The 10,743-nt window shown below is 44.0% G+C and overlaps 1 protein-coding gene across 4 annotated transcripts in view; it reads left to right on the forward strand.

Annotated features, from left to right (window-relative positions):
• Positions 1-10,743, forward strand: part of ATP11C (ATPase phospholipid transporting 11C) — a 220,237-nt gene that overhangs the window by 181,194 nt on the left and 28,300 nt on the right. For all 4 annotated transcript variants that reach the window (XM_027846410.1, XM_027846408.1, XM_027846409.1 and 1 more), the window contains 3 exons: positions 2,364-2,491; positions 7,829-7,964; positions 10,417-10,482. In XM_027846410.1, coding sequence (XP_027702211.1) covers positions 2,364-2,491; positions 7,829-7,964; positions 10,417-10,482 — 330 coding nt within the window. The remainder of the gene's footprint in view (positions 1-2,363; positions 2,492-7,828; positions 7,965-10,416; positions 10,483-10,743) is intronic.

A 10,743-nucleotide genomic window follows, 5' to 3' on the forward strand; every position in this document is an offset into this window, starting at 1 on the left:
CTTCATTGTTCTGTGAGGTCGTAGCCTCCATCATAGGTCACTTCATTCATCCACCATGGTCAGAAGCTCCCTTTCTTTGTTCTAGTCCATGTGAATGTGTTTCTGTCCCTCTACATCCTACCCTCATTCACGCCCTCTTTGTGTGGGCCTCCCTTCCACATTTTATCTCCCAACTGATAATCTGCCTTACTTGGGTTCACTGTAAGACCTAGCTACTCCAGGAAGACCCCCCAGATTAATAAATATGGCCATGGGACATGCAGAAAAGGCACATAAACCTAACACCTTAATCTCTCCTCTCCCTTGCCCTACCTAGGGTCATGGGATTGTATAGTTAGAGCTGGAAGAGATCTTTTTAGGTCGTAAATTTTTAGAGCTGGATGGGACCTCAGCAACTGTCTAGTCCAACTGATAGCCCCAAAAGAATACTGTCTATACCTGATGGGCGGTCTTTTAGCCTCTGCTTGAAGACTTTCAATGAGCTCATCTTATTCATCCTCCCATTTTACAGATGAGGAAATTAAAGGCCACAGAAATGAAGTGACTTGTCCAGAGTCACAGAGATTGCAGTGGAGCAGGGCTGAAGTTTAAGTCCAGGTTCTCTATGATGCCAAGGCCAGGACCTCTCACACGAGATTGCACTGAGGGAGAAAGGGGAGAATAAGAGAAAAGGCATAGGAGAGGGAGAGGAGAGAAAGAGGAGGGGGAGAAGATAGGCAGAGAAGAAGATAAAGGGGGCAGGGGGGTAGAGAGGGAGAGAGCACAGAGAAGGGTAAGAGAGAAAGAGAGAGAGAGGTAGGGAAGGAGCAGGGAGATAGAGATGGCAAGGGGAGAGGGAGGGAGACATAGAGTTGGGCAAGAGAGGAGAGAGGAAGATGGAGACGGAAGGAAGGAGAGAGGAGAAACATGGGATGAGGAAGAGATGTAAAGGAGAGAGAGAGAGAGAGCTGACTTGTCCATCCTCTTTTGTTATAAATTCACAGAGTATAGAGCCCCTTTTTTACCTGGCATGTGTAGGGAGCACCCCGCAGCATTAAACAAAGCTGATTTCTTTGGAAGGTCAAGTTTCTCAAGGTCCCAACCTCAAAAGCATTGGGAGTTTCCTGTATGGGGATAAAATTGGCTTCCTGACACCAGGAGCTTTGCCTTCTGATTGTTTTTTTTTGTCCCTGATCCTTTTAGGTCTGTTTATTTCTTTGTTAAAACAGGGGGGATAAAAAGGTTTCTTCCAAGGGGCATTCCACATTCCGAGGAGCCACTGAGTGGCAATTTATCACTTTGTATAGCACCTAGCAGAGCACAGAGAGGCCCTTCCCCCCAGCTAAAGCTTTCACTAAGGGGAGGAGGCTAATAAATTGCTTGGAAAATCTTCATAATTCTGCATAAATGCTTCTGTTGGTTGTTGTATTTACAGAGGCAGTTACTGGTTGACTACACCATTGAGTCAGTTCTCAATGATAGAAGCCTATGTTAACGATTAAAAATGTCAATGAGAAGTTTCCTCCATCCTGGTGAAAGCCACCATTTCTGCTTGTGATGGACCAAAAAAAAATCATACCAGACATACAACACCGACTCAGTCTGGCTGCTGCCCATGTTTCACTTCAGGGAAAGATGGCAGCCTTATCCTGAAATGACTTATTTTTTTAATGGTTATAACACTTTCCAAATTGTAGTTATTGCATCTTTAATAGAAATACTCAGGATTGTATTTCACAATTCCAAGCAAGGCAGCAGTCTGAAACTGAGCATAGCTTGGGAGGAAACATATGGTAGAGTGGAATGAAAAACAGTAGATTTGGAGCCACTTAAAACCTGTGTGTGACCTTAAACAAATCATTTCACTTTTCTGGACCTTATTTCCCTCGTGTATAAAATTCGAGAGGTGGGATATCTGCTCAGGCTCCTTCCGGTGAGAAATCTAAGAGCCTGTGATCCTATGTCGCTTACCTTCCTGGCTCTCCGTTTCCTTGTCTCCAAAATGAGGGGATAGGACCAGCTGACTGCTAAGGTTCCTTCCAGCCGTAGATCTCTGAGTCCAGGATCTTTAGTTAATTTCTCTGGGCCTCTGTTTCTTTATCTTTTAAGGGAGGGGGTTAAACTAGATAACCTAAGTTCTTTCCAGCTGTAAATTAATTTTCCTGACCATGGGCCAGTTGGTTAGGAGGGTGGCAAGCAATTAAGACATGAAATTATTTGGATTTCTCTTCTATAACTAGCTAACACTAAGAAGAATGAAAACAAACCAACCCCATGGAGAAAGGGCCCTATTTTAGTCATGATTTTCAATATATAGAACTCTTGCCTATTCTAAAAGTCTCTTCCCACGTTGTTATCTCGCTTTCTCCACACTACCACCAAAGCCATTGTATGATGCTGCTTACCTTACGATGTACAATATCTGCTTCACTTCGTTACCGATCCTGGCCTACAGCTTGCTGGAACAGCACATCAGCATTGACGTTCTCACCGCTGATCCCAGATTGTATATGTAAGTTGAAAAGCACAGTGGCATTGGAGGGGGGGGGGGGGAGGAAGGAGGGGGGTAGGAGGAGCTGCCCATCACTCTAGTTGACCCAGTTCCCCATGTGTTTTTTTGAGTGTCTAGGGATCCCTTTCGAGAGTTCTGATTTCCAAAACTCTGATATCAGTTTGTTGTCTATTGGAATAAGGCAGTGGGGGTAGAGTGGCTCCAGGGCCAGCCTGGAAACCAGGAAGCCTGAAGTTCAAGTCTTGCTCTTGTTCTTATTAGCTGGATGGTCCTGGGTACGTTGCTTCAGCTATGTGCCTCAGGCAGCTTCCTGGGACTTATCTAAGGAGTCATAGTCAAAGCAGTGGGGTGGCATCATGGCCAGAGTACTTTACTTGGATTCAGAAAGACCTGAGTTCAGATTCTGCCTCAAGATACCTTGAGCTATGTGATACAGGGCAAGTTACCTAACCTCTCTCAGCCTCAGTTTCCTCATCTGTAAACTGAGGGGAATAAAAACACCTGTCCTCACACAGGGTTGTTGTGAGATTCAAATGAGATAACATGTGAAGCACTTTCATTATATAAATGTGAGCAATGATGATGATGGCAATGGCCTAGGTGCTTACTGGTTGCTGAGTGGAGCTCACACAAAATCCCAGGCTGTTTATGGATTTGCAAAGTGAGATAAAAAAGAAATGACTACTTGGACCACTTTCAAGACCTGTACTTAAACATGTAAGAAATCATCAGTTGAGAATTCCTGGCTCCCATCAGATTTGCAGTGGATTTGAGTAGAAGTTACAAAGAGGCCAATCTAGGCAAGATGTCAGCAGAAACTTCCTAATAGTATGGGCCATCCCAGAGTGGACTAGGCTGCCTTGGGAGTGTAAGCGTGTGTGTTTGTGTGTGTGTGTGTGTGTGTGTGTGTGCGTGTGTGTGTGTGTGTGTGCACGAACGAATCCCAAGGTCTTTAGCCAGATGTGTGTGGTCTGACCATGTTGTAGCAAGGTTTTTTTGGAGGTGTGCATTGGATTGGATTAGATGGCCTAGGATCATTCCCAACTCTGTAATTTTAGGGTCCATTTTTCAGTAGGTCAGGGGAGTGCCATTGGTGCGTTTCCTACAGGGGAAGCCTCCGAAAGACCTTATGTTCGTGAACAAAAGATTTTTAGTCATTTTGATGACTGAGCTCTACCTGGGCAGAATAAAGACGGTGAGAATCATTAGCCTCTAACTCACGTAATGTTCCAGAGACATTTTTCCCCCTCTTAATCAGGCTCCAACTCTGCAGTTTTCTTGAAGAGCATAATTAATTCAGAGAGTCAAAGAAAAAAATGGATTTGTCTTGAAATAGCTGTGTCTCCTTATGGATGGGTAACTTGGAATTGTCCCCAGCAACTGGCCTATTATTAAATTGGATTTTTTTATGTCAGAATTATAATGAAGGATGAAGATGTTAATCTAGAGGATTGCTGAGTAGTGGGTGCCAGTTACCTCCTTTATAAAATGAGAGGGTTGGACCAGATGACCTCCAGGTCTCCCTTGGAAACTGAAATTTAGGATCCTATGATCCCTATGTAGGGCAAGAAAGAGGAATGATGATGTTAGTAGATGCCCATCTGGAATGTGAGGAACTGGAATAGTAAACCAAGAGGCTTAGAAAACCAGCACCTGTCATTTGTATTACCTTAGTGCTAAAAGGGACATGGGAGAGATCTGGTCCTATCCCTTCATTTTACAGAGGGAAAAGCTGAGGTCTGGAGTGGGGCCAGGGACTTACTAAAGGTCACCCAGGAAATGAGTGGCCCAGCTGAGACTTAGCCCCAGGGCTCCTGGTGCTCTTTTTTCCACTGTCTCGGGCTTCTCTTTCAAATGCTGATAACTTGTTGAAATATGAGGGCAGAGTGGTGGTCAGGGGGTGGCGGTAGGGGGGAACAAGCTTATGTAACATCCTTGATTGACTGCACTGCAGATAGAGTTCATGAATTTTTGAACTGTCTTGCTTGGGAGTTTGCGCTTTGCCAGAGATGATGCTGGAATCAATACTGTGTCCTAGCAACTCCCCCTCAGCCGGCCCAAGTTTGCCTTCTTGCTGTTTCTTTGCCAGACACATCAGGTCCTGCTCTCCCCATGTTGCTGTATCTTTATGTACCAGAGGGCCTGGGCTCCCTTTGCTTGCTTTTCAGCCTTGTTTTTAGTGACTCACCTGCTTGTAAAGGCTCCCACCTCAAATAGGAGATGTACTTGGCCTTTTTTTTTATTTATAAAAGCTTAATGAAAATGGCATATGGTGTTTCTTCTAAAGAGGAAACAGGGTTCTTCCTTCTTCCCCACTCTTTCCCCCGCTGAAAATTTAGCCATGAAAAGTAAACTGAGAATCAGGAAGATCCTCTTTTAGATCCCACCTCTCACATATACTATATGACCCTGGGCAAGCCACCTAATTTCTTGATGCTCCAAGCCACTCTCCAAACTTTAATTTCCAGATTTAAGCTCCCTGTATTCTCAACACCGATGAAATCACAGGTCTGTACTGGAAAAGAAAAGAAATAAAAAATGATTTAGCAAGGGGAAGAAATTCATCCTCTTGCCTGCTGTGCTAAGATGGAAGGCCAGGTCCCTTTGTTATATGAGGTGTAAATTGGCTCCTCTCTTTAAACAAGTACACTTACTTCCTCTTCCCAATTTTTGATTCCTTTTTTGCCTCTTCTCTTCGAATCACAAAAAAACTCACATTTCTAGAGCATCCTAAGGCTTACAAAGCCACTTGCTTCACAGCAGTCCTCTGATGTAGGTAGTATGACCATTATCATCCCATTTTACAGAGGAGAGAATTGAGGCTTAGAGAGTGGAAGGGATTTGCCCACAAGCACAGCAGGAATCGATGTGCATCCTGGTCTTGTGGACATGAAGGCCAGCAGCATCTTGTTCCTGCTCTGCTACCCTATCTCATGGGATACTAGCATGCAATGGCTGGAGGGCTAGACTTGGAGGCAAGAAGACTTGGGCTCCAATCCCACCTCAGATAATTCCTAGCTGTATGACCTTGGATAAGTCATTTCCACTCTCTGGATATTATGTGTAAAATGAGGATGGTAATGCCCGTAGCGCCTACTTCCTGGGGCTGTTGTGAGACTCAGATAAGAGAATGAATGTGAAGAGTGCTTGAGCAATTTTAAAGGGCAGTGGAGTTGGCCACCAGTAGTATTGTTGGAGCTGGTAAGAACTTTAGAGGTTGTCTAGATCACACATCTCTTTTTTTTTTGGAAGCGGGGAGGCAATAGGGTTAAGTGATGTGCCCAGGGTCACACTGCTAGTAGGTGTCTGAGGCCAGATTTGAACTGAGGTCCTCCTGACTCCAGGGCCAGTGGTTTATCCACTGCAGCACCACCTAGCTGCCCCCATACGTCCTTTTACAGAGGAGAAAATAGACTCAGAAAGATGATTGACACTTGCCCCAGGGTTGCTGTGTCACACTGCCCCATAGACAGCTAGAGCTGAAAGGGATCTTAGAGGTCTTCCAGACCACTGAGGTCAAACTCAAATAGAAATACATCTCTGCTGGCCTGTGTCTATTGACTTAGAAAACCACAAATTAACATTATCTATGTTATATTGTATTTTACTTCTTGTTAAACATTTCCCAATTACATTTTGTTCTAGTTCAGGCCAGACCACACTCCTTTTACGGAGGAGGAAGCTGAGGCTCAGTGAGGCAAGAGCACAGACCCAACCAAATGCTCTTTCCTTTGTGTTACATCTTGTTGACCTTCCTTTTCCTGGTTTTGCCATTCATGTATATGCATTACACAGTGGAAAGAGCACTGGACTTGGGGTCAGAAAGGCCTGAGTTCGAATCTCACCTCTGCCACTTACTAAGTGTGTGCCTGTGGGCAAGTCACTTTACCTCACTATGCCTCAGTTTCCTCCTCTGTCAAATGATGGGATTAGGCTTGACCATCTCTAACATCCCTTCTAAATCTAGATCTATGATTGTATATCTTCTATCAATATTATTACAAAGCCCTATGTGTGGTCACCTCCCTCCCTCTCCTTGAAAAGTTAGTTTTCTTCTTTTATCCATTGTCCTAATCTATGGCATTACAGTGACTATTGAAAGCCAATGAGTAAGCCAAGCAACAAGCATTTATTAAGTGTCCCCTTTGTGCCAGGCACTGTTCTAAGTAAGCCCCTGGGGCTACAAAGAAAAATAAAAGAGATGTCTTCTGGTCATCTCTGGGATAGGGCTTTGGATAGCATGCAAAGGACATAGGGAAATGAGAGGTACCCTTCAGTGCTGGGGCAGGTGGCTTAGCAACATGGCTGCTAGAATCTGGGGGGCAGGTGGCCTTGTTCTGGCCTTGTTCCCTCCCTTCTGCCATCCTTTCTGGGCTGTCACCTGCAGAAGTGGAGGGTGCCACCTGTGCCTGAGCAGCTTTTAGCTTTCTTATTCCCAGAGGCCTCTACTCATGATCTTTGTGGTCATTTTGCACTGTCACCTCATGGGTGCTCCTAGCTGAAATAGCCATGCTTAACAACAATACTCAGTAAATATGTAGACACTTCTGAGTGCATCTAAAAGAGATCTTTCTCTGCATGTGTGAGTAACATCTTAGGAAGCACTGGTAGTAGGTAAAGCATTTGGGTGACTAGATACCTTTTGATAAATGCTGAGAAGGATTTACCAGAGAAACTAAAGGCAGCATCCATATGAGCCCATAGTATCTATGTCTGGAATAGAAATCACTATTTAGCATTTGGCCTCCCATTGAAGCAATGCAGTGTATTGGAAATAACACTGAGATTGGAGGTGAAGGACCTTGGTTCAAATCCTGGCCGTGTTACTAGTTCTATGACCTTGGGTGAGTTATTTAATCTCATTGGGCCTCTGTTTCCTCATCTGTTAAATGGAGGGACTGGATCTGATGATCTCTAAGGTTCGTTTTCCATGATCCTAAGATATGATTTTTGAGTGATTTCATTATTCTCTTAATCACCTACCATCCAATATGACAATATTGAAATCATTACATTTTCAGAGTCAACAGGAAAGGCATAAAGGACATTTTCTTAAAGATCCGAATTTCTAAGAGAAGCTCAGAATTAAACATTAGCATTTTATCAATGATAGTTTTGTCATAACCAGAGTTCTAGGTTAATATCGTTGGTCAAGGCATCATCCAGATGACTCGAGTTGGTACCTTTCAAGCCACCAGAGGGAGCCCTCTTCCAGTATAACCATATGCCCACTACAGTATTTGCCCTCCGTTTGGGGGTTTCTTGCGTTATTCCCTTGGAATGGCAATATGGGGAAAATGCTTTAACCTGCCCTTTTTCTGTACCATTTCCTGATAGGAAAATTTCTGACAACGCCAAGCTAAAGTGGGGCCCTTTCTTGTACTGGACGTTTCTGTCTGCCTTTGAAGGAACCGTGTTTTTCTTTGGTACTTACTTCCTTTATCAGGCTACAACTTTGCAAGAGAATGGAAAGGTAAAGTTTGGGCTTTTAGGCTTTAATTATGTACTGCTAAATATTATATGGGGATGTCATCTGTGACTGCTTGTTGTCTGCTGCTCACCAGGAGACCCTTACCCTTGACTAGAGTCACTTGTAATGGGCTGGAAGTGAGAATGCCTTTGATCACACATGGACGAGCTATAGTATACTTTGCTCTGTGTAGAACTTGAAGTTTTCATCTAGCTCTAAAGTTGTGGCCTTAATTTGGTTGTAATTTTTTGCTGAAGTGGTCACTGGCTAATGACCTTAAGATTTTAAAAAAGAAAAATGCCTACTTGAGATGTACATAATTACTATTTCTGTTTGATTAAAATATTCAGGCATTATTGATTGCCTGCTATGTCCAAGAACGTGTGGTAGAAATGGGGAGAAATGTAAAGATGGAACTCATCCGCTGAACCCCATTTGGCGTCTGTGAGTCGCAGGGCAGACCATTTGGAGGTTTCACACAGTGGGTTGGAGTGGAGAGGAAGACTTTACCTTCCTTTGGGGTAGGCTCTGGCTGGCTCACCAGGCAACCAGGGCTTGGCTATTCCCCTTCCTCAGCACTGGCCTTCCCTAACCACCCCTATGGCTGTCGGAGCATAGCGACTGACTGCCCAGGCATGACCCTGGAAGGGGAGCTCCGAGGGTTGCCAAGAAACGCTTTTCCACTGGAGAACAAGAGGCCTCCAGCCATACTTCTGAGAATTGAGGCCAGCGCATCGCATCCTTTGCTTTAATTACATCCTGTCGACTTCAGGGGGCCTTGTTAGAGGTGTTCACATTTATACTCTATTGAACTTCATAATCTGCCTCCAACTGACCTTTGTGGCCTTGTTTCACACTCTTCTATTTCCTTGTATTCTTCATTCCAGCCAGACTGTACTACCAATTGTTTCTCAGTTCCCTTTCCATATCTGTGCAGTCACCCAGGCCATTCCTTGTGCTTGGGATTGTTCTCCTTCCTCTCTGGGCTTCTTGAAATCCCAGGCCCAACGCAGGCCTCACCTCCTTGGTCTATACCCCTACTCACAGGTGAAAGTGCGCTATTCTTCCTCACACTTTTCCCAAAGTGCTTTCTATGGCTTTCTCATTTTAAGGCCAGCTACCTTGTGGCCTGCTTCTCTGTACACACTTTAAACCTTGCTCCTTGAAGCCAAGAACAGAACCATTTTTCATATTTACATACATTTACATCTAGCCCAAGGCCTTCCTTGTACATAGTAGGTGCTTAGTAGAGGTTTGTTGTTGAATTAATGAAACCCTAATGTTCCCCATCAAGTGGCAAGCTCTAAGATCTAATTATAAAGTGGGTAAGATCAGCGAATTAGAGCGACATTGTTAAGTGAGAGACCGCAATCAAACCTCACGACTTTGGACTAATTGAAATTTGGCCATCTGAATCAGCAAACGTTCTGAATGACCGAATAGTTTTCTAAAAAAGTCCAGTCTGATTACTTTCTGGTCTATGCAGTAACTCAGATTGTGGCTGACAAAGTGGCCAAAGGGGTTACTTTCCAGACCTGCCTTAAGAAAAGCATTCTAAGCATCATTTGTAATCAGCACATTAATTGTCTGCAAATAGCTCTTGGGAAAAGAAATGTTTCCCAAATGGGTAAAAAGACCCCTGGGAGCTTGTTTGCCCTGTTCATTTGCTCAACAGAGTCTTTTTTCAGCTTGCACAAGGGGAAACTTCAGCCTGGCCTCTGTCCAAATTATTCCAAATGGGTGCCATCTCATTGCCTCTGCCACCGTTCCAGTAAATGCTCGTTAAAATGACCGATGAGTGCAAGAACTGCTCCCAGCAATTAATCCTAGCACCCATGCGTGATTTGATTGAATCTTTTCCTTTTCCCTTTTTTTTTTGCTTCATTTAAATAAAAAAAGAAACTTTCACATCTTGTTTTCTGTCAGATCTTGACCACATTTGGTAAGCACATATATGCCATTCATTGACTACACTTGGATTGATTCAGACTGCTTTTCTTTCTTGTTGGGCCAATAGTCAGTGGGCTCTTGAAGCCTGCATGGTAGGTTGGAGCTGGAAAATGGGAAGCCCCATCATGTTTTATTGCTGCCATCATTGAGGAATAGAGCCCCCAAGTGGCTTTTTGGTTTTCCAGAGAAAGAGCCTATCTGAATCTTTAAAGACCAAAGTCATCCAAATGACTTGTTCCCATGAACGTTACTGTCAGGGTCGGGGGTGGGGATTCCTGCCTTTGCCATACCTGTGATTTAATGCCTGGGCCTCCCATGCAGTGTGGGAGAGATTCAGCAGCAGCATCACAGACAGATGTGGGGTCCTCCTTGGGGAGCAGCAAAGGCCACACTCAAACCCTGAAATGTGATTCTACCTCTGTAGACAAAGTGACTGGCTCTGAGTGATTTCAGTTGGCCAATGAAATACAAAATGGTACATGTAACTCTCTGATTGTTTTTTCAGGTTTATGGGAACTGGACTTTTGGAACTACTGTTTATACAGTCCTAGTAGTCACTGTAACACTGAAGGTTAGAGATTTTAAATTATTGTCATTATTATTGTTCAGTTGTGTTGAAAGAACAGTTTGTCCTTTCGATTTGCTTCCTAAATTGGTTTCGTGATCTTCGTTTTGAAAGTTGCTTGTTACTCGTTATAACCCTTTTTTTCTGACCTCTCCCCAAGATGCTGAACATCCAGGTTTCATCAGTGATTCCTTTTTCTTAGGATGTTTCCTCTCCATTGTGTGTGTGTGTGTGTGTGTGTGTGTGTGTGTGTGTGTGTGTGTGTGT

Source organism: Vombatus ursinus, unplaced genomic scaffold (genome assembly GCF_900497805.2).
Source record: "Vombatus ursinus unplaced genomic scaffold, bare-nosed wombat genome assembly UNPS02015152.1, whole genome shotgun sequence".
In the NCBI taxonomy this organism is placed as follows: domain Eukaryota; kingdom Metazoa; phylum Chordata; class Mammalia; order Diprotodontia; family Vombatidae; genus Vombatus; species Vombatus ursinus.